Source organism: Panulirus ornatus, chromosome 19 (genome assembly GCF_036320965.1).
Source record: "Panulirus ornatus isolate Po-2019 chromosome 19, ASM3632096v1, whole genome shotgun sequence".
Lineage (NCBI taxonomy): Eukaryota > Metazoa > Arthropoda > Malacostraca > Decapoda > Palinuridae > Panulirus > Panulirus ornatus.
The window spans coordinates 51,046,704-51,071,651 of NC_092242.1; the positions used below are offsets into that span (position 1 = coordinate 51,046,704).

Genomic DNA, 24,948 nt, shown 5'->3' on the forward strand with positions numbered 1-24,948 from the left:
CGTTGTTGTTGTTGTTGTTTAACGTATGGACTTTAAAGCGTTGTTGTTGTTGTTGTTTAACGGATGGACTTTAAAGCGTTGTTGTTGTTGTTGTTTAACGAGTTTCCGTGCCCCTATCACTTATATCACACCAACAATTCAACCAAGAATACCTGCTAAAGAACCACCAAGAGCTACATACTGAATGAAGAAATGTAGAAAACATAAGGTGCCCAGATCACATATGACGTATAAGGGACCCAGAACGATTTTTAGTACAAACTGATACGATGAAAGATTACTTCTGTGAGCCTATATGCTTCCAGAATTACATGACTTAATGCTAACCTCAAACGGTGACGAGAGATGATATATTCAACGATCAGCCTCATCAAAACAAGAAACAAACTGACCACACTAACAGTATCCACCTTAATCCTTGTGTCTCAGATAACAGATTATACGATGTGTACATTTTCAATCTAGTAAAACATCGGTGATCTGGGTAAAAAAAAATCATTACGCTCTGCTGTAAATGGTCTTATCCAGTATCACTTAAAAGTTACATAATTGTGTACATTTTCATCTGTATTAGTGCATATCTGTATTAACTAATCATTATATATATTTGTTTGAGCACAGAATTTTTTTTTTCTTTACTGCCGATTTCTAAGTATTGTTATATAATCAAGGTACCCTAACCATTAGATACTTTCTCTATGGTTTAAGAGAACATATGGAGTATACCATATGGATCAGACGGTGACACTGGAAAAAAAAATCCTGATGTGTTATGGCAGGGTTATTTCCAAAAGAGCTTTACGCACTCAACATAATACTGGCCAATGAGAATGATGTTGATCCACTAGATGATGATTCATTATCATCAAAAGCAGAATGTGATTTTGATCATAAGAATGTGATGTAAAGAAAGTGGAATGTTCTGAAAAAAAAGTGAGAGTATGGATATATGTATGTAGATTGCTCAGGTCACAACTTGCAAGCAACTAGGCCAAGCATCATTTTCACAGCTACGTTCTTGTGTAGACTTAGAGGTCTCCAGTTGTATTCCTGTCTCATTTGCCAGTTTACCGGCGAGATAAGACCTTATGTACATTATCGATGGTCATGAAATATCATCTTGAGAAGATGTCATTGTGCTATCATTATTGACAACCCAAACAACTAATGAACCAGCTCCGGCAACTCGTATTGTTTACCTTCGGTAGCGGCTGGCCTGTGGGGCGACCAAGGAACTGTTTGTTACCGAACTGAGTTCAACTCATTAGTGGAAGTCTCCCTTAAGACACGTGTTGTAAACAATGTGGAGGGTGAAGAAAAGCAAGGATAATCGTCCTTACGTCGTCTGGTGTACGTGGAGACAACAGCTTATAAGGCAGTCAAATTCAAGATCCCTGAACGTGGTGAGGGGGAATCAGCAAAATGTCTGATGTATCTTTTGCATGAATATAAAGAAGTAAACTTTTATATATATTACGTCCTTAAGGGGCAGGCAGTTATAACAACACCTGACCGGGAAGCTCAGAATGTACTTGACCGGGAGCAGGAGCTGGGAGGGAATACATCGCTAATGAAGGGAAACAATATTTTGGTGGGATACACTTGGGTCATCCCATCAGTTTAGTGGAGACTGCCTCAGGAGGACTATGACAAAGGACAGCATCTCTAGCCACGACCCCATCCTGCACTGGGTAGGAGAGAATGAAGGTAGGGTCCTGGAGTTTATTTCAAATACCGAGTGTACATTACAGCGACGATATGGTGTTACGGGTGTCATAGGTTTGGGTATGTAAGAGTCGGGCGTCCATTTAGGGGGTGTGGGCTTTCTTTGTGCATCACCTGACAGGACACTGCATAGAATAGGTAGTGGCATAATGGGTAGGCGATACAAGACATATGTCCCAACTGCTGACATTATCATTATACTTTGAAGCAAACTGCTCACTGAAGCCTTGAACGAAGCTTCAGAGAGAGCGAGACCCCACGTGACAGAGCTCCATCCCTGATTCACAGCTTCGAACCCAGGCAAGGATCTATTCGCGCCCGGTGCTTCATGTGAACTCACAAATTAACACCATCCTCTTCTAGCAAGGAATGAATAGGGGAAAAAATCCGAAAATTCCTTCCAGAGGAATAGTGCTTACAATCTATTACATTTTCATTTTGCTCATACACTTTATGGCAAATTTTATAGAGGTGCATCAAGAGATAAACATAGTTATTGCTAACATAATACATCGCCAGAGAGACTGGCAATAAAGGAGAAACTGGCAGACGGTATGGTGGAGAAAGTCCAGTCAAGACGGAAGGACGATAACTACGGAAAAGAGCGAAACTGGTTCGGATACTGTGGTTCAACAGGAGACAAACAGACGGTACAGTGAGCAACACACGGTCAGTACACCACGAGCCAGCCTCCCAAGAGGAAAGTGCCACTGCGAATCCCTTGGATCACCAGTAAAAGATGATAAACAACAGCTTAAAGTTCTAGAGGAGGATAGTGCTAGCATGTGGCAAGTTTGAGAAACTGAAGGAAGAAAAAGAATACCGAAAGAACTTTATAAAACTCGTAACCAGAAACCATCCCAGAAGAACGTCAGCAATACAGCAGACAGCGTCAACATCAGAACACCGACCACAACAAGTACATCTAAATAAAAGCTCAGGTAATAACAACTGGCACGAAGTATCTAGTGTCCTTCTTCCAGGTTGAAAAACAAAGTAATAAACTAGAAATGCACACTGTAAACACTCGTCGTAAACCGGTGCTGACGGTCAGTGTAACCATCGTTAACAATAGTGAATGGCGATCTTGATGGAGTGGATGGGGTTCTGTATGTATCATTTTCCTCTTTTGTGGTAACAGAATGGCGAGATTCGTTTTTTTTCTTGTAAAATTTAAATTTGGACTGATGTACTTGACTCTATTAAAGTATAACTATTTTTGTTGTTCATTAGATTTTCTTTCCATTATATTTTATTTTCACAGGTATCTTTTGTACTTGTAACTAATCCAGTAATCATTGAAATGACAGCATGATCCGTCTTATTATCATTGTTATTGTAATTCAATTGTCATTACGTAAATATTTTGTTTAATTGATTGCTGAGCTGTTAAGAGTGCAGTCTTGGCAAGTCATAACAGTAAAATATGTTGTAAAGACAAAGTAATAATACCGAAATTGAGTTGATGTTAATCTAGTGTGGAAGCGATACTTCGTATCTATTTTAGTTCCCAATTTGACGCTAGATGACACCACAACAGACGTATGTGCTCATGTCGTCTGCTATTTGACATTTTGTTTTGACATTGACAGTATCGGCAAGGAATATAAAACTACATAGATGGATGAACCGGAGTGTCTGCAGATGTAAAATTAAGAACAAACATCTGAAGTTACATCGATTCTCGAAATATCACAAGGGACAAAAATTCAATTGTTACAATGTCATAATAGTAAACATCATTATCTAATTATTTCACGTAGGAATAGCGTTACGTGCCCGCAGCTGTATTCAAGATTTATCACCTTATATAAATGATTTATATGATCCTTTATGAATGACATGAAATATTTACGTTGAAGTGTAAGGTGCTACGACCTAACAGTTTTAGTGGTCTGTAGGTAGACCCCTGCCGGCCATGTGTGACGACTCAACAGCGGTTGGTCCTTCCTCGCAGCCACACGACATCTCAATGTTTGGACATCAAATGAGGTTAGTAACTGATTTTTTTTTTCAATTTTCCTGATATTTCTTGGTAATTAATGACTCAAAACATTTTTGTATAAACAGTATACACCTTGGTCTTGGGAAGCCCCCTAAATTTTCGTATTGGTCTGTTGCGGTGTCAACGTAAAACGAACACAATGGCAAAAAAGCACTTCAAAACAATAAAAGAATTATTACGAAAATAAAGATATAAAGTAATGGCTCCTGAAGTGGCTGTAGCCTATTGTGGTATTAAAACACCCACCTGAATCATATGAAAAGAATATTTGAAGATTCTGAAGTAGCAGCTGAGGTTCATTGCGGGCGTACGAGGGAACAGACAGTAGAGAATATATTTGTTGCCCATTCTCTTGAACTAGTATTGACAGAAGTTTGTCGTTCCCGTCTCTACCGCCACAATGTGTTCGTTCCTCATTCTCTTGAATTAGTTATGACAGACAATTATTTATTTATTTATTTTGCTTTGTCGCTGTCTCCCGCGTTAGCGAGGTAGCTCAAGGAAACAGACGAAAGAATGGCCCAACCCGCCCACATACACATGTATATACATACACGTCCACACACGCAAATATACATACCTATACATCTCAATGTACACATATATATACACACACAGACATATACATATATACACATGTACATAATTCATACTGTCTGCCTTTATTTGTTCCCATTGCCACCCCGCCACACATGGAATACCATCCCCCTCCCCCCTCATGTGTGCGAGGTAGCGCTTGGAAAAGACAACGAAGGCCCCATTCGTTCACACTCAGTCTCTAGCTGTCATGTAATAATGCACCGAAAACCACAGCTCCCTTTCCACATTCAGGCCCCACAGAACTTTCCATGGTTTACCCCAGACGCTTCACATGCCCTGGTTCAATCCATTGACAGCACGTCGACCCCGGTATACCACATCGTTCCAATTCACTCTATTCCTTGCACGCCTTTCACCCTCCTGCATGTTCAGGCCCTGATCACTCAAAATCTTTTTCACTCCATCTTTCCACCTCCAATTTGGTCTCCCACTTCTCGTTCCCTCCACCTCTGACATATATCCTCTTGGTCAATCTTTCCTCTCTCATTCTCTCCATGTGACCAAACCATTTCAAAACACCCTCCTCTGCTCTCTCAACCACTCTTTTTATTTCTACACATCTCTCTTACCCTTACATTACTTACTCGATCAAACCACCTCACACCACATATTGTCCTCAAACATCTCATTTCCACCACATCCACCCTCCTGCGTACAACTCTATCCATAGCCCACGCCTCGCAACCATACAACATTGTTGGAACCACTATTCCTTCAAACATACCCATTTTTGCTTTCCGAGATAATGTTCTCGACTTCCAAACATTCTTCAAGGCTCCAAGAATTTTCGCCCCCTCCCCCACCCTATGATTCACTTTCGCTTCCATGGTTCCACCCGCTGTCAGATCCACTCCCAGATATCTAAAACACTTTACTTCCTCCAGTTTTCTCCATTCAAAATTACCTCCCAATTGACTTGACCCCCAACCCTACTGTACCTAATAACCTTGCTCTTATTCACATTTACTCTTAACTTTCTTCTTTCACACACTTTACCAAACTCAGTCACCAGCTTCTGCAGTTTCACACATGAATCAGCCACCAGCGCTGTATCATCAGCGAACAACAACTGACTCACTTCCCAAGCTCTCTCATCCACAAAAGATTGCATACTTTCCCCTCTTTCCAAAACTCTTGCATTCACCTCCCTAACAACCCCATCCATAAACAAATTAAACAAACATGGAGACGTCACACACCCCTGCCGCAAACTTACATTCACTGAGAACCAATCACTTTCCTCTCTTCCTACTCGTACACATGCCTTACATCCTCGATAAAAACTTTTCACTGCTTCTAACAACTTGCCTCCCGCACCATATATTCTTAAAACCTTCCACAGAGCATCTCTATCAACTCTATCATATGCCTTCTCCAGATCCATAAATGCTACATACAAATCCATTTGCTTTTCTAAGTATTTCTCACATACATTCTTCAAAGCAAACACCTGATCCACACATCCTCTACCACAGACAATTAAGTTGCTCAATATCAATTGCCATAATGTATCAAGGATATGGTAAACTAAACTATTTTTTGTTGGTCTTAGTTTTTTACAATATCATCCTCTCCTGTTTTAGATTATTATGAAGAGAAAAATCTGAACGCTGTAGCCTGTAAGTTTATTGAATATTCACTAAACATGGACCGTTAACTATATTGATAGCTTATGCTTATAACTGACTAAATTATGGCAAGTTCAAATGTGTATTTGAACATTTAGTTTTGCCCAGTGTAATGACCTTGTCAAGAAGGTAAAGCACTTGGAAAGTAATTATGTGCAAACAACGAAAGTATTTGTAGTACAAAGTACTCTAAGAATATAATCATTTTTTTCTGGTTTAAAACTGTTTATATTTCTCAAACACTGGAATACGTGCCAGTGAAATAAATATCTGGATTAACTCGTAGGGATGGCAACTTCCGGCCACAAAGTTGAGTCGAAAAATATTTTCCGATGAAAATGAGTCAGATTAAAGATGCAAACTAATGATCAGAATGGACGAAGAAGAGGCAACTTCAATTTAATATGGGGGGGGAGGGGGAGTTCAGCACGAGATACGTTAACAAAAGTATCAAATCTTAACTTACTGGAGTGGAGGTTAAGACAACATTTGTTAAATTGACCCTGCAGGAACGGTTACCAAAGGTTTACATCAAGACAACACGCAAGCATTGCCTGTAACAAATCAAATTTGTTTCTTAGCTTTGTGTCACAAATTGTTAGTATTGCAAGGGATGCGCGATTCAGCCTCACTTTTAAGTAGCTTTACTGACGACCATCTCAGTTTTTGCTTTTCTGTTTTGGTCGCAGTGCCGTATGACAGATAAATTATCTGAAAAGCAGTGAGAAATTTAATCAGCAATTTTTCTTAGTTTGAAAAAAACTAGATTCTCTCGAAGGACATAGAATGAAGGATGACGTGTTGATACATATGAAAGAAATCACTATTCAGGACATGAATAGAGTTACTAACCCATGTAGTTGCTGGAAACATCTTTGGTCTAATTCAGCTCACATTAGAAAGATAAAAGAATATGTTGGTTTTGATTACCATTATCATTAACACAAAAATGCTTGATAACTTCAAACATAAGTTGGATGTATTAATGAAAATTAGGTGAAAACGAGAGCTGGCTATAATTAGCCCAAAGAGCAAACTGCAGTTTCAGTATTTCTTAAGTTGTTCAAATTATAATTCAAGTCCATATACACAGACGATGGTTACTACAGGGAACGTTTGCCCCTACTTACTGTATAGGTTCAAAATATTTCCCTGATGATGGGGAAAGAAAGTATACTTCTCACTTACGAGTATACGTAGGTAGTAGCAGAAGGCGAAGATGGGTCAGAAGCAACATCTGGGTCGGGGAGTTGGTGAGACTGGAATTCTCTCTCTCTCTCTCTCTCTCTCTCTCTCTCTCTCTCTCTCTCTCTCTCTCTCTCTCTCTCTCTCTCTCTCGCTTTTATAAAGTAAGATCAAGACTAAGGAAGGATATTTCTTGAATAGCAAAAATGAACAGGTATGGAATATAGGTTAGCATTGTGAGCATTTATTGATGAACTGAAGTAACATTACTATATATACACACACATACACCCTAGGCATACGAAAATATGAGAATGAAATATAATAACCTCTCTAAATATCATAACAATACTAACATAATTCGCTTGGCACAGGTTACATCTGTTACTGAAAGCATCTCTCAACCTTTGTGTTCATAACTAACTACATTTTCTTTGTCACAAGTTATATATTAGTCCTGTTACCTCATTCATCTAACATGATGAATAATCCTGAGGCTTTTCCCAATAGCCATCATAATAATTCAAGATTTAGCGATGGCCTTCACATATATATTTATCTAAACCCATTCAATGCAGTTGGGGCATGTACGTATTCCATATTCAAATCGGTTACTTTTGCCTTGAGACGGAAAATACAATGCATTGTTACCATACGTTACAGCCCAAATTTTTTCATGCACTGGTCTTTGTATGTGGAGATGTCAAAGAAGCTCGTTCGGGATCTGTGCCCTTACGTTATGTAATAGTTCTTGAAGCTGTGTCACTCTTACATTAGATATTACCGATGAAAAACTTCTCTGATCATAATCATGTGGAAAAAAAATTGCAGGAACGCCACACGTCTCACTACAGGTTCCTAACAGACTCATGAAGTGCCTTTATGCCTCGTAAGAAAGAAATTCAAGTTGAAAAGGGGTAGCGCGCACACCGTACGTTTCACCAAGTTGAGTTGTGATTCACCTTCTTTAAATTATGCTCCTATTCAATCGTAATAATAAACTTATGGAGATTTTGTTTTAGAGTACTTGTGACGATGCAGCACAGACCGTAAGTAGTGGGTATTGGAACTGTTGCCCACACTGCTACTAATATTTTCTCAAGGGATCCATTGTCAAGTTCATAAACTCCTACACGAGTTGCTCCTACACTGTGTGATGAATCATAGTGACTGTGAGTTGTTTTATTGTCACCACGTCTATACATATTAAGAGAAGTTAGCTTTTCATCTTCATTTCAGAAATTAAGTTCATAAGGCTCAGAGTTCTTCCTTAACAATGTCAATATCATTCATCTCGGCCCTTACAGACAATCGAGGAACAATTCTGGCTAGTTCTGAACAATGTTCCGTTTTTACAATGATAGATTTTTGACCAATACTAACGTCCTGTTTTCCTCTCTCAGGATTACTAGAATTCTTAACTGTTGAGTGAGGTATCAAACGGTCCTCAGATGTTTCGCGTTGGGAACATTCATAAGGGTTCTCTCTTGTATGAATATCCATGTGTGCCCTGAGTTTACATCTTTTAGAAAATGTCTTTTGGCACTGTAAACATTCATATTTCCCTCCAATATGAGTAGTCATGTGTTTCACTAAATCTTTCCTGTGGTAGAAAGTCTTTTGGCAATGTAAACATTCAAATGACTTCTTTCCCGTATGAACTTTCATATGCTCCACTAAGCTACCCCTCAGTGAGAACGTCCTTTGGCACTCTGAACATTCATAGGGCTTCTCTCCAGTATGAATTCTCATGTGCTGCACTAAAGAATTTTTATGCGAGAAAGCCCTTTGGCACTGTGAACATTCATATGGTTTTTCTCCAGTATGAACTTTCATATGCACCATTAAATGACTCCCCTGTGAAAAAGTCTTATGACACTGTGGACATTCATATGGCCTTTCTCCTGTATGAATTCGCATGTGCTGAACCAAATGAGACTTCTTTGCAAAGGCCTTTGGGCACTGTGAGCATTCATTTTCTTTCTTTCCTGTATGAATAGCCATGTGATGCACTAAAGAACCCCTCTGTGCGAAGGCCTTTGGGCACTCTGAACATTCATATGGCTTTTCTCCTGTATGAACTCTCATGTGTTGCACCAAATATCTTTTCATGGAGAAGAACCTTTTGCATTGTGAACATTCATATGGTTTCTCTTCAGAATGAACATTCTTATGTACTAGTAAAGTACTCTTCTGTGAGAAGGTCTTTTGGCACTGTGGACATTCATAAGGCTTCTCTCCTGTATGAACTCTCATGTGCTGTACTAAGCTCTTCTTTAGTGAGAAGGTCTTTTGGCATTGCGAACATTCGTGTGATTTCTCTCCTGTATGAATATGCATATGCTCCACTAAATGACTTCTCTGTGAAAAATTCTTTTGGCACTGTGGACATTTATATGGCTTCTCTCCTGTATGAACTTTCAAGTGATCCATTAAATGACTCTTCCGTGAAAAGATCTTTTGGCACTGTGAACATTCATATGGTTTCTCTCCTGTATGAATTTTCATGTGCTGCACTAAAGAATTCTTATGTGAGAAAGCCTTTTGGCACTGTGAACATTCATGTGGTTTTTCCCCAGTATGAACTTTCATATGCACCATTAAATGACTCCCCTGTGAAAAAGTCTTTTGACAATGTGGACATTCATATGGCCTCTCTCCTGTATGAATTTTCATGTGCTGAGCTAAATGAGACCTTTTTGAAAAGGTCTTCGGGCACTGTGAACATTCATTTTCTTTCTTTCCTGTATGAATGGTCATGGGTTGCCCTAAAGAACAAGCCTGTGAAAAGGCCTTCGGGAACTGTGAACATTCATACGGCTTCTCTCCTGTGTGAACTTTCCCATGCGTAATTAGATAACTCCTATGGGAGAAGGTCTTTTGGCACTGGGTACATTCAAATGATTTTTCATGAATTTTCTCGTGCTGCACTAAATGACTCCTTTGTGTAAAGCACTTATGGCACTGTATACACTCGTATGGCTTCTCTCCTGTATGCACAGTCATGTGCCGCGCTAACTTACTCATGTAAGAGAAGGCTTTTTGGCACTGTAAACATTCATATGGTTTCTTTCCTGTATGACTACTCATATGCTGAGCCGAATCATTTCTATGGGAGTTGGCACTTTGAATATTCATGTTGAGTCTCTTTTGTGCTTCTCAAGACTTACATTTGGTAAAGTTTTTCTATCACTATGAGCTCTGGTAAGGTTCCATACCTGTGTGCATGTGCATATCACTTTAATACTATTCATTTTCATTATCAAAGTACCAGTCGTTTGTCCTCCATGAAGTTGTATTGCCAAACAAAACTCGAGTCCACAGCTGCTGCTCGTGACAGCTTTCGATGTTCACTGAGGTGGAGTGAATGATTCTGGCTGATGTGTGTGGGAAGTGCACAAAGTTAGTGAGGGGTGTGGCGTCGATCTACCCATCTCTACATCACCCATAATCAACTGTAATGAGCTGTATTGTTCACAATCCGTGTGTGGTGGAAGTTGCAGCAGCTGGCCACGTCTGCCATCCCCAGTATGTCCATGCACTGACACACCACATCCAGTTAAGTACGGCAGTTCGAGTTAAATATTGATACTTCTCTCAGCTTTTGCTTACACTACTCTTATACATGAGCAATGGGCAGCCTCTCTACATGTATAGGTCATTATACTGCTTGCCTCCTTACCCTGCTGGCCTGCTTTTCAGGTCTGGTTTCTGTTCATGTCGGCAATACTTGATTTGATTTGTATTGTTATTTCCACTAATAACAGCTGAACACTCTCCTATATGTATCCAGTAATCATCTCTAAGGAATATAGATACGAGTTTATAACTCGTATTCTCCATGTGTGATGTGCCAGTTCACGGTACACAGTGGGATGTTTCATAGAAAGTTAAATCGGCATTGACAGCGATTCTCAAATACATGGACTTTGACGGTGAATATTTAACTGTCACACAGTAAGGAAACGACGTATCAGAATACATAGTCTCACCAAAATTATTTTGATATTTGTATCGAGTAGTTTGTCCTAATATCAACAATTTCTTGTCATTATAAAATATGACTAAACAGAATTTTGATAAATAGTATGAAGTTAAATTTACAAAGCGTAAACTAGTTTTTATCACTGAAAGTTTAATCTTTTTCTCTGATTTTTTTTAACCATGTATCATTTTAATGCCACTGTCACTTTGATGATAATGCTGATGTTTTTATGACTGCTTTTCCTGTTGCCTCAGTTGTTAGTGGAACTTTACTGTTGTTCTTAATTCTGCATCTAATCATTACAGATCTGTTTATTTTGGTCTTGTTTCTGTTTTCTTTTGATTGTCTGTATACTTGTTGAATGTCTTTGCAATGCCCTTCATACTGCTACAGTTTGCCACAGGACGTTCTTGTGGCAGCTTGTCCGTCAGGAAAGTATCACATTTTTGTGCTGAACACCAGGACCTGCCAACGATAGGAAAGTAAACATTAGGACTGAATGTTAAAAAAGCAATACTGTAGAGTGTTTTCGATAATAGGTAGGCTGATGCTGGGTGTTTAGGTCTGGAAGGTATGTAAAGTAAGAGTCATGGCAAGTGGTTTCATGAAAAGAGAAAAGGTCGTAAAAACCTTGGTTGAGAAGAAGTGCGGCAAAGTGGCTGAATTGGATGAGACTGAAGTTGAATTTTTTTTAAGAAAGATGGTTAATGTGTTGTTGACAGGTTAGGGTTTTCATTTGACATACGGCCATGGTGAGATGATTGAGAACTGGTGGAATGCATGTATAAGCATGAACAAAAATGAACGTTCGATTTACACACGTGCAAGTTTGTTGAGTGTATCTGGTAAGTTGTATAGGAGAATGGTGACTGAAAGGGTTGTGGCATGCACAGAGCATCAGACTGGTGAGGAACAATGTGGCTTCTGGAATAGTAAATGATGTCTGGATCAGGTGTCTGCTTTGAAGAATGTGTGAGAAATTTTTAGAGAAACAGATGGATATGTATGTAATATTTTTTATGTATCTGAGGAAAGAATGTGATAGAAATGATAGAGATGCTTTCTGAAGGGTAGGAAGCGTAGTGTGTTAAAAAGAAGTAATGTGTGCTGAATTGGTGTGGACATCTGGAGAGGATGATTGAGAAAATGACTAAGAGGTTATACATGTTGGAAGTAGGGGAACAAGGAAGAGGGAGGAGCCAAGGACGAGGTGGAAGGATGGAGTGAAAGATGCTTAAAGTTAAGACAGAAGGAGCCAAATAAGGAGTGCTCATCCTCTTTGAAGGTTCAGGGTAGGGTATTTGAATGTGTTTGGTTGCAAACAAGATGAGAAGAAGGGAGAAATGGATGGTATATTTAAGGAGGCGAACCTGGATGTTTTAGATCTGAGTGAAACAAAGCTCAAGAGGAAGGGGAAAGACTGGCTTGGAAATGTCTATTAGTTTAGTACGAGGGCGAGAGCTAAGGAAGGGGTGGCAACCCTGCTGAGGGAGGAGTTGTGAAAATGTGTGACAATGCTAAGAAGTGAGCCCCAGACTGCGGTGTGTAAAACTGAAAAAAAGGATTATGAATGGAGGATAACCAACTGGTGGAAGCGAGAGGAATGAGGAAGAGAGGAGGGTGTTTTGAGAAGAGCTGAGTGAGAATGTCTGCAATTTTGATAAGAACAATTGGGTATTATTGATGGGTGACTTGAATACAAGAGTGGCTTATATAGCAGTTAAGAGTATATATTGAGGGGGGTGTATCCCGTTATATACAGGAATTCAGACTGCAACAGACCACTGGGTCCTAACGAACCTGTTTCGATAATGAAAGAAAACAAAAGCTCATGAATCAGTGTGGTAAGCGTAAAATGATACAAATTTTCCAAAGAGCAAAGAGTCTGTAAACATTTCATATGACTACAGAGGTGCAAAGAATGTCATTCGTGGATTTGAAGTAAAATAATCATCGAGTCTATGTATGAATAAATGTATGGTATCGGTTTTAACTACTCTGATTGGAAAATTATTTCAAATGATAACAATTCTGTTGAAGAAAAAATACTTCGCCTCATTCGACGTAAAACATTTTCCCACCAGTTTGTATCCATTGCTGCGAGTGTAATTATTAGATCGATATTATTGAAGCCTTTGATAATCTTGAATACCTGTATTTGATCACCTCTTAACCATCTATTTTCTAACCTGAATAGATTTAAGTCGTTTGGTCAGCTCTCATAACATTTTTTTTTTTTTTTTGTCCGGGAATCACCTTGGCAGCTTGCCTCTGTCTCTCTCCATTCTGTCTGTGTCTTTCCTCAAGTTAGGATGACCAAAACTGAACACAGTATTCAAGACGTGGACGCATCAGTGACTTGTAAAGAGTGAGGATAATTTCCCCTGACGTAGATTCGAAAGTCCTACCAAAGAATCCAAGAATATTGTTTGAATTACTGCTTCGTTTCGCTTAATTGGCTTTAGGTCAACAAATATCATTACACAGAGTCTTTTTATCTCCTTCACCTTTTGTAGTTCAAGAGAAGCTGTAAACTTTCAATTTCAGTTGTGCATACATTTTCCAAATTAGTATCGTTCGAGAAATTTTGATGTCTCACAATGCAGCCCATTATCAGTATCATGATAGATGTCATCCCAGATTTGCCCATCACGAGCAATGACGATAACAGTCATATATGAAAGTATTAAATCTGGTATTCATTCTTGACCTTCACGTTCGCCAGTATTATATGCAATGTTGAAAGTTACTTTTGTCCACTTCATTTGAAATGAGGAACTGAGCATTATATATGTCCTCGTTGTGCGTTGGTTTCTAAACTAATTGTGTAGGGGCAGTATCATGTAAATTCAAGTAGAGTCCACACTCGGTGCACCTGGAAAGGGAGTCTCCCCACTTACAAACCGGAAGGTTTGAATCCTCCCATTACGATCAAATCTTCTTCGTTACAAATTTTTGCTCATTCATCATAGAGTCTTTCGTCTACCTCTAATGTCAGTGCTAGGAGCCTATAAACTAATCCTACTTTTATTTTCTCCTGAAGCCTGCCTTCAATTTCTGCAAAAATTATGTGTTTTAAAAGGGTTGACAGCTTGTAGAATTGTGTACTGAAAAATAACAGTGATTGAGAATAGCTGTTTTAAAAGGAAAAAGAGGGACATAAAATTATGCATGGGTGAGGAGAGATGGTAAGCGGATATGTACTGGTTGATATGTGAACAAATGAGAGACTCTTGGATGTGAATGCGCTGAGTGAGACAGATGGTGATATGTCTAATCATTACTTGGTGGGAGTAAGGGAAGAAGGTGAAAGTGAGTGAGCTAGGAAAAGAAACTTTTGTAACGAGGTACCTGGAGAAAATGAGTGTAGAATGGCAAAATGTGAGAGTAAATGAAGCTAGGGGATTCGTAAGAAATGGAAAGTATTTAGGAAGCAGTGCTAACGTGTGCAAGAGAAGTGGGTGGCATGCGGAAAGTGGGGTTTGAGCATGTGAGAAAGAGTGCTAAGTGGTGGCATGAAGTTCAGGTGCTAGTGAGAGAGAAAACAGAGGTGTATGGGCATTATTGCAAGGAAAGAGTGCAATGATTGGGAGATATACAAGAGAAAGCGGCAAAAGTCTAAGAGGAACGTGCAGGGGCTGAAAAAGAAAGCAAATGTGAATGTTTGACAGCGAATACCAGCAAACTTTAGGGAAAATAAGAAAATATGTTAGAGGGAGATTGATAGTGCGATAAAAACAAAAAGGAAATAAATGGGAACACCTATGAGGGGCGAACAGGGAAGCGATGAGTCGAGAGGAGATGGATTGAATACTTTGAAGGATTGTTGAATGTGTTACATAATAGGGTGGCAGATGTCAGATGTTTGGGTTGGGAAAGTGCACAACGGGATAAATTTCAGAAGTGGATTGGTGAAAACAGATGGGGAGGTGAAAGCCATGCTTAAAATGAAATGTGGCAAAAGAAGCTGGAGTGGATGGGATTGTAGTCAAATTTCTCAGATGTTTGGTTCATTGTGAGGTGCCTGGGGATTGGCAGAAAGACTGTATAGTGCCCCTATTTACAGACAAGGAGGATCATACTGTCTGTCTGAGTTACTGTGGTAAAAGTTTGTTGAGTGTACCTGGTAAGTAGTATGGGAGAACGGTGACTTAAAGGGTGCTGGCATGCATAGAGCATCAGATTGGCAAAGAACAACTGGATTTCAAATATATTCGTGGCGTTTATGGATCCGAAGAAATCGTATGGTAGGGTTGACAGAGATGCCCTGCTGAAGATGTTACAAATATGGTGTGGTAAGAAAGTTGCTGGAAGCTGTGAAATATTTAATCGTGTGTGCGAATAGAAAGAGAGGAGGATGAGTGGTTTTAGGTCAAGGCGGGATAGTGGAGGGGTGTGTGATGTCTCCATGGGTGTTTAATTTGTTTATGGATGGGGTAGTGAGGTGGGTGAATGCAAGGGCCTTAGAGAGAGGATGTCTGCAGTCTTGGGGAAGAGGGCCTGAGAAATGAGTCAATGGTGGCAGATTCCAATGAAAAATTGTAGAATTTGATCGAGTTTGGAAGAATGTGTGACAGGAGAAAGTTGAGAATAGAGATAAAAACAAGGTTATCAGGATTGGCAGTGGATAGAGACAGGATTATTGAGATCCCAGGAGTCACAGAGGGAGCCATCGTTGTCACGGACTGGTGTCAGGGAGCTTCCATCGAGTGTGAGGAAAAGGTCCACCATTGTGTTTCAGTAAGAGAGCCGCCTTCGTGTGTTAGAGAGTACGTTAGTGTCATGTATAAAGGAATAGATTATGGTATGTTTCAGGGATGAGAAGCTCTCTTGTCTGAGATAGAACAACTTTTGTTTGTCAGAGAGTAAGCCACTGTCATGTGTCAGAGAGTAAGCCACTGTCATGTGTCAGAGAGTAAGCCACTGTCATGTGTCAGAGAGTAAGCCACTGTCATGTGTCAGAGAGTAAGCCAGTCATGTGTCAGGGAGTAAGCCACTGTCATGTGTCAGGGAGTAAGCCACTGTCATGTGTCAGAGAGTAAGCCAGTGTCATGTGTCAGGGAGTAAGCCAGTGTCATGTGTCAGGGAGTAAGCCACTGTCATGTGTCAGAGAGTAAGCCACTGCCGTGTGTCAGAGAGTAAGCCACTGTCATGTGTCAGGGAGTAAGCCATTGTCATGTGTCAATGGGGGGAGCCATCACTGGGTTTCAGGGAGAAAGCCACCGTCTTGCGTCAAGGAATGAGTCAAAGTTGGGTATCGGGGAGAGAGCCACCGTCGTGTATTAGGGAGAGCCAACATCGTGCATGAGACAGTGAGCCAGGGTTATTTGTCAGGGAGCGATCCAAAGGTGGTTATCAAGGAGTGAGCCACCACCATCTCAGGGAGAGAGCAACCATTGTCTCAGGGAGTGAGCTATTGTCGTGTGTCAAAGGTAGAGCTAATGTTGGGTATCAAGGAGTGAGCCACCGTCATGTTCCAGGGAGAACCGCCGCTGTATGTTAGAAAGCGAACCACTGTGCTGTGCCAGGGAGTTAAGAGCCATCGTCATGTATCAAAAGGTGAGCCACCATGACGTGTCAAGTTAGCCATCATGTGTCAAAGGTTGAGCCACCCTTGAGTGTATGGGGGGTGAGCCAACGTGTTCTGTGGGGGTAAACCATTGTAGATGTCAGGGAGTGATTCACCGTCAGATGTCTGGGAGTGAGCCACTGTCGGGTGTACGAAGGTGAACCACCGTCATGTGTCAAGTAGTGAACTTCCGTCACATGTCAGGCAGTAAGCCGCCGTCGCACGTCAAGAGTGAGCTACCTCTGGATGTCAGGGACTGACTCACTGTCGTGTGCTGGAGAATAAGCTTCCGTTGAGTGTCGGGGAGTAAGTCACTGTCGGGGTTCATGGAGTTAGCCATCGTCGGGTTGGAAGAGAAACCTATACCAGGAAAGATGACCGTTACAGAGGTTTCACCAGCTCTCACGTTGATCCAGGAGCAAACTAACTGTTACCTCTGATTCTTGATTACCAGGTAACAAACGTACGAGCTTCATTTCCCATTACAAAATAACATAATGTATTAAACAATGACAGGAAGCAAAGTAACCCCTGGTGTTTTAGTGTTAGTTAAAAGTAACGATAATCTTATTTGACAAGACACCAGGACTGTACAGCAGTGTACTACGCTGCTAAGGTAATTCCCGGAGTGAGGTATAAATCACACACATGCCGCCTTGAAGGCTTGAACTCGTTTTACTTATAAAAGAGCATGTTAAAGAGGTGATTCGAAAGTAACTCTAAGAATTAACAAAAGCTTCAAGAATTAGCAAAAGCTTCGACAACCTTCATCTACGCAACTATTAAAAGGCTAGATCTGATTTTATTCCTAGTAATGGATCAAATTCGTGGGCAAATTTATTTTACTTCGAATGAGTCATATATAATTTTCCTCAAGGGGATGCTCGACATACGGATTGCGTTACTTAAAGTAATGAGAAAATCATGTTTAAAGCGATGATAATTTCGCCTTAGACCGCGACTAACATGAGCACCCCGTATTTTTCAAGTAGTCTCTTTGGCTTTCCACTCTGCCGAAACAAACATCAAAAGAACCCTGTGATCTGCTGCTGCTAGCTTTCCGTTGTAATATTTTGTCTTCATCGTATTAATTCTATAAAACTGAGAAGTTTCCAATATAAAAGCAATTACTCATTTACATCCAAATGTTTCCCTTCCTACCCATGACTTATTCCAGTATTGTACACATATACAAATTATTTCCAGCATTGCTTAAACTGATCACATGTACCCAGTGATGATGATGATAAATACAATGGGGAAGTGAAATCGCTGACTCCACATTTATCTGCCCATTATTTATCTGCTTGTAAATTTCATCCGAGTAAGTTTACATGTGTCTATGTATGTACTGTAGTAATGTAAAGCATCAAACCTCTCTATCATCGTCAATCAGTATTTCTTAGTAATAACCAACTAAGAGTAAGCTTAGAACTCGAAGATAAAATATTTGGCTAAAGATATTTTAGATGATGCTGTAGGGATGTCAGGGGATCGGATATATGGGAAGCAATTTGTTATGGAGAAGGTGAGAATCGAAGTGAAAACATAAATAGTCACTTCTTTACTTACACACTAAATATGGATTGATGATAAATGGCAAATGATAATTGAAAATTGTTAGATTATTTCATTTTTCTGACTCATCCTTAAATCAAGAGTTTTAACTGTTTATGCAGGACAAAAGGTGTGGTTAAATCATCATCATATGGAAAAACATAAAACCCGTTATGTGAATTGATGATATTCAATAAATCAGCTGGTCCTCCATCTATATACCATCGATTGTGTTCATACTCAAAGGAATCTTAAAGATATAAGGTTAACACCTTATATTTCAGGCATACTGTGGTCCTTACTTGATTGTTGAGTAGTACTTCTTCTTATGTATTCCATCTATTACACTCACTAATTGATATCCCACAGGCCCCGTTTCTGGAATATAACAGACATCTGAATGCACTGTTTATAGCTACCGTTGTTGTATATGTAGTAACGGACGCTGCCGCCAGATGTCAGTATCTCTCGGGTGTTGCCATTGGATAGTTGCCACCTTCTGTTTTTATTATACCTGGCATCTTGAGTATGATTTTAGCTTCGTGCCATTCTGAGTTAATGAAGCTACACATACACATGCATCGTGTACAATCTACACATCCCAGTCGACTCTGATTCTGTCTAAAGGGTTAACTGAGGCGGAACATACAAAAGCTCAGATCGCTCAAACATCCACATACATAGATGAATAGGTGCTTTATTAGCCTAATGGATTTGTTTTACATTTGCAACTCGGAAAATTTTGGAAGAAAATGCAGTTATACAATAAGTACGATATGCTCTCACGCATTCAGTGCAGCTCTTGTGGATTACATAAAATATATTGGGACATGCTGTGACGTCCAGTAACACTGTACATGATGATGGACTTTAGTATGAAAGATTTCCTGTATGTGACACTCGTGAGTGGTGGAAGGCCCAGTCTGCATGTGACACTGCATGATGACAACCCCAGTCTGCTTGTGACACTGCATGATGACAACCCCAGTCTGTATGTAATACTGGTACATAATGGCAGCCTCAGTCTGAACGTAGCATTGGTGCATGATGGCAGTTTCAGTCTTCTGTTGGACCTCAGAGACACAGTAATGTGAGAGTAGAAGATTCTGATCTATAAACGTACTTCACTTTGTGTACATATTTACTGCTACTGTGGTTTTCAAAAGTAGAGACATTGTGACTGTAATCCTTCTAACTCCATTCTGTACACTCCTCATATACGTAGGCTTTCTGATGGTAATTGACTGTAAGAATACTAAAGATGCCAGATTCATGTTGTACTGTTGAACTATCCTGAGAGAAAAATGGCAGCTGAGACTGACAGTACTTGCCATGGTACTGAATGGTTGGTTTCCCGTCTGTGTGTAGCTTGTGCCTTTTTGTTTGAGGTGGTTTGATCGAGTAAGTAATGAAAAGGTAGCAGAGATGCGTGGTGATAAAAAGAGAGTAGTTCAGAGAGCAGAAGAGTGTGTGTTGGAATGGTTTGGACAAAGAGTATATATATATATATATGTCAGAAGTAGAGGGAACAAGGAGAATTGGGAGAAGAAATTGGAGGTGGAAGGTTGGAGTGAAAAATATTTTGAGCAGTTGGGAAAGGCGTGCACGGGAATTGGAACTATATGAAATACTTGGGTCAACGTGCTGTCAGTGGACTGAACCACAGCATGTGAAGAGTCCGAAGTGTAGGGCCTGGATATGGATAGGGAGCTGTGGTTTCGGTACATTACTCATAAAATCTGTTCCTGGCGGTACCTTGCTAACGCGGGAAACTTCGATCAAGTATGAAAATAAACTTGTTCGCCGATTCCCACGTTAGCGGGGAAGAGCCAGGAACAGACGAAGAAAAAGCCTCATCGGCCCACATCCATTAACCGCAATGCGTAATGCACCGAAACCGCAACTCCCTATTCACAACCAGGTCCCACAGACCTTTTCGTAGTTTCCCCCGGCTGCTTCATAAGCCCTGGTTCAGCCCACTGAGAACACGTTGCCACCGGTATACCACATTGCTCCATGTTAGTCTACTTAGATTTACCCCCAGGACCATATTCTATGAAAGAATCGTGGTTTTCCAAAGACCTCTTTCCAAAGCTTCCTGCAGCTAAGGCTGTGTGCTATTTACAGTAGCAGAGAAAAGGAGACTCCATTGGAGTGATAAGTTCTTTGACGAAACTCTGCTCCCGGTGATAGAGCCTCGCTAAAAGTGATTTTTCACGTGCAGGCGAAGACCTATGACACCCATACATTTATTTATAGGTACTTTAGGACCACTTTCTTTGAAAGAGTCCTGATATCACTCAGAACCTCTTTCTACAGGTTGCTTTAGAAAGATATCAAAATGACCAACGCTTGAGTGGTTAATAAACACACAAAAACTATGGGAAACTTCCTGAGCTTGTCTCTGGTCCGAGCCTTGATAGCATGGATACATGCAGACAGCTCGAGGATATGGATAAGTATGTGCACAGACCAGAAATGAGCATATTCCACTCTAATGTCTGGATATTCATTGCAAGGAATGAGGATGAAAAGTTGGAGCCGATGAAATGGTCTGTAGTTGTAGGATCTGCAAATTTGAGAATGATAGATATGGCAAACAGTTCAGATTGTAAGTGAGATGTCCACCTGTTTGTTCTAGCATTCTCTGAATCTTGGACTATTGGGGTGGGTTACTTTGGCAGTGCTTCCAGCTCTGCCAGTGTGAGACTTGTTTGAGCTTCAGCGAGGTAGTGTCAGGAAAACAGACAAAATGGCCACATTTGTTCACAATCAATCTTTAGCTGTCACTTGTAATACACCAAAACCACAGCTCCCTATCCACATCGAGGCCCCACAGACCTTTCCATGGTTTACCCCAGATGCTTCACATGCCCTGGTTCAGTCAGTCTAGTGACAACACGTCGACCCCGGTATACCACATCGTTCCAATTCACTATATTCCTTGCACGCCTTTTACCCTCCTGTATGTTCAGGCCCCGATCGCTTAAAATCTTTTTCACTCTATCCTTCCACCTCCAATTTGGTCTCCCGGTTCTCCTTGTTGCCTCCACCTCTGACACATATATCCTCTTTGTCAATCTTTCCTCACTCATTCTCTCCATATGCCCAAACCATTTCAACACACCCTCATCTGCTCTCTCAACCACATTCTTTTTATTTCCACACATCTCTCTTACCCTTTCATTACTTACTCGATCAAACCACACCACGTATTCCCCTCAGTTCCAGCACATCCACCCTCTTCCGTACAACCCTATCTATAACCCATGCCTCGCAACCATATAACATTGTTGGAACCACCATTTCTTCAAACATACCCATTTTTGCTCTCCGAGATAACTTTCTCTCCTTCCACACATTCTTCATCGCTCCCAGAACTTTCGACCCCTCCCCCATCCTGTGACTCACTTCCGTTTCCATGGTCCCACTCGTTGCTAAGTCCACTCCCGGATATCTGAGATATCCAGCCGGGGCTGGAAACCCTCCCCTTCTTTTATGTCAATTTACAAAACGGAAAACACACACACACACACACACACACACACACACACACACACACACACACACACACACACATATTATCTCAGAGAGCAAAAATGGGTATGTTTGAAGGAATAGTGGTTCCGACAATGTTATACGATTGCGAGGCATGGGCTATAGATAGGGTTGTGCGGAAGAGGGTGGATGTGTTGGAAATGAGATGTTTGAGGACAATATGTGGTGTGAGGTGGTTTGATCGAGTAAGAAGTGAAAAAGTAAGAGAGATGTGTGGTTATAAAGAGAGTGTGGTTGAGAGAGCAGAAGAGGGTATATTGAAATGGTTTGGTCACATGGAGAGAATGAGTGAGGAAAGATTAAAAAAAAAAAAAAGGATATATGTGTCAGAGGTGGAGGGAAGGAGGAGAAGTGGGAGACCAAATTGGAGGTGGAAGGATGGAATGAAAAAGATTTTGAGCGATTAGGGCCTGAACATACAGGAGGGTGAAAGGCGTGCAAGGAATAGAGTGAATTGGAACAATGTGGTATACCGGGGTCGACGTTCTGTCAATGGATTGAACCAGGGCATGTGAAGCGTCTGGGGTGAACCATGGAAAGTTTTGTGAGGCCTGGATATGGAAAGGGAGCTGGAGTTTCGGAGCATTACACACGACAGCTAGAAACTGAGTGTGAACGAATGAGACCTTTGTTGTCTTTTCCTAGCGCTACCTCGCGTGGGAAGGGGTGTGCCATTTCATATGGCAGGGGGGCGGCGAAATGGATGAAGGCAGCATGTATGAATATGTACATGTGTGTATATGTATATGTCTTTGTATGGATATGTATGTATACGTTGAAATGTATTGGTATGTATATGTGCGTGTGTGGGCGTTTATGTACATATATGTGCGTATGGGAGGGTTGGGCCATTCTTTTGTCTGTTTCCTTGCGCTACTTCGCTAACGCGGGAGACAGCGACAAAGTATAATAGATAAATAGAATGATATACAAATTAGATACTTTATTGTTTACGAAACTTGTAAACAATTTCCCTTCTTGTCCACATAATAAGTTTATAATACGCTCGTTGTCTGTCTTGAACAATCAATTCTTTACCAATTGGCGTCCAAGCTACGTCTCTTCGTTGTACATCAACTGACATATTTCTTTCTTTTATCTCCCCTGATGATGTGATTATTACACGAAAGTTCACTTACTGTGTTTCATTTTCTCCGTGGACTCATAGGAATATATATATATATATATATATATATATATATATATATATATATATATATATATATATATATATATATATATATATATATTTATTTATTTATTCATTTTTCTTTGTCGCTGTCTCCCGCATTAGCGAGGTAGCGCAAGGAAACAGACGAAAGAATGGCCCAATCCACCCACATACACATGTATATACATACACGTCCACACACAGCACATAAACATACCTATACATCTCAATGTATACATATGTATACACACAGACATATATATATATATATATATACCCATGTACATAATTCATACTGTCTGCCTTTATTCATTCCCATCGCCACCCCGCCACACATGGAATAACAACACCCTCCCCCCCTCATGTGTGCGAGGTAGCGCTAGGAAAAGACAACAAAGGCCCCATTCGTTCACACTCAGTCTCTAGCTGTCATGTAATAATGCACCGAAAACACAGCTCCCTTTCCACATCCAGGCCCCACAGAACTTTCCATGGTTTACCCCAGACGCTTCACATGCCCTGGTTCAGTCCATTGACAGCACGTGGACCCCGGTATACCACATCGTTCCAATTCACTCTATTCCTTGCACGCCTTTCACCCTCCTGCATGTTCAGGCCCAGATCACTCAAAATCTTTTTCACTCCATCTTTCCACCTCCAATTTGGTCTCCCACTTCTCCTCGTTCTCTCCACCTCTGACACATATATCCTCTTGGTCAATCTTTCCTCACTCATTCTCTCCATGTGACCAACCATTTCAAAACACCCTCTTCTGCTCTCTCAACCACACTCTTTTTATTACCACACATCTCTCTTACCCTATTATTACTTACCCGATCAAACCACCTCACACCACATATTGTCCTCAATCATCTCATTTCCAACACATCCACCCTCCTGCGCACAACTCTATCCATAGCCCACGCCTCGCAACCATACAACATTGTTGGATCCACTATTCCTTCAAACATACCCATTTTTGCTTTCCGAGATAATGTTCTCGCCTTCCACACATTCTTCAACGCTCCCAGAACTTTCGCCCCCTCCCCCACCCTATGATTCACTTTCGCTTCCATGGTTCCATCTGCTGCCAAATCCACTCCCAGATATCTAAAACACTTCACTCTCTCCAGTTTTTCTCCATTCAAACTTACCTCCCAATTGACTTGTCCCTCAACCCTACTCTACCTGATAACCTTGCTCTTATTCACATTTACTCTCAGCTTTCTTCTTTCACACACTTTATCAGACTCAGTCACCAGCTCCTGCAGTTTCTCACACGAATCAGCCACCAGCACTGTATCATCAGCGAACAACAACTGACTCACTTCCCAAGCTCTCTCATCCACAACAGACTGCATACTTGCCCCTTTTTCCAAAACTCTTGCATTCACCTCCCTAACAACCCCATCCATAAACAAATTAAACAACCATGGAAACATCACACACCCCTTCCGCAAACCTACATTCACTAAGAACCAATCACTTTCCTCTCTTCCTACACGTACACATGCCTTACATCCTCGATAAAAACTTTTCACTGCTTCTAACAACGTGCCTCCCACACCATATATTCTTAATACCTTCTGCAGAGTATCTCTATCAACTCTATCATATGCCTTTTCCAGATCCATAAATGCTACATACAAATCCATTTGCATTTCAAAGTATTTCTCACATACATTCTTCAAAGCAAACACCTGATCCACACATCCTCTACCACTTCTGAAACCACACTGCTCTTCCCCAGTCTGATGCTCTGTACATGCCTTCACCCTCTCAACCAATACCCTCCCATACAATTTCCCAGAAATACTCAACAAACTTATACCGCTGTAATTTGAGCACTCACTCTTATCCCCTTTGCCTTTGTACAATGGCACTATGCACGCATTCCGCCAATCCTCAGGCACCTCACCATGAGTCATACATACATTAAATAACCTTACCAACCAGTCAACAATA

General features: G+C 40.7%; 2 protein-coding genes across 5 annotated transcripts in view; one reads left to right on the top strand and one right to left on the bottom strand.

Moving 5' to 3' along the window:
• Positions 1–1,256: 1,256 nt before the first annotated feature.
• Positions 1,257–24,948, top strand: part of LOC139755498 (uncharacterized) — a 71,203-nt gene continuing 47,511 nt past the window's right edge. For 2 of the 4 annotated variants that reach the window (XM_071673843.1, XM_071673847.1), the window contains exons 1-2: positions 2,071–2,666; positions 3,627–3,717. The gene's annotated coding sequence lies outside the window, so the exon portion shown is untranslated. Of the gene's footprint in view, positions 1,404–2,056; positions 2,667–3,626; positions 3,718–24,948 lie in introns of those variants that run through there. The other 2 variants (XM_071673841.1, XM_071673839.1) reach the window with 2 other exon arrangements.
• On the bottom strand, positions 7,366–18,704 carry LOC139755496 (uncharacterized). Its single transcript, XM_071673837.1, has 2 exons — positions 18,557–18,704; positions 7,366–11,593 (listed from the first exon to the last, which is right to left on the bottom strand). Exon 2 carries the CDS (start codon positions 10,279–10,281, stop codon positions 8,401–8,403), a length of 1,881 nt encoding a protein of 626 aa, XP_071529938.1. The 5' UTR covers positions 10,282–11,593; positions 18,557–18,704; the 3' UTR covers positions 7,366–8,400.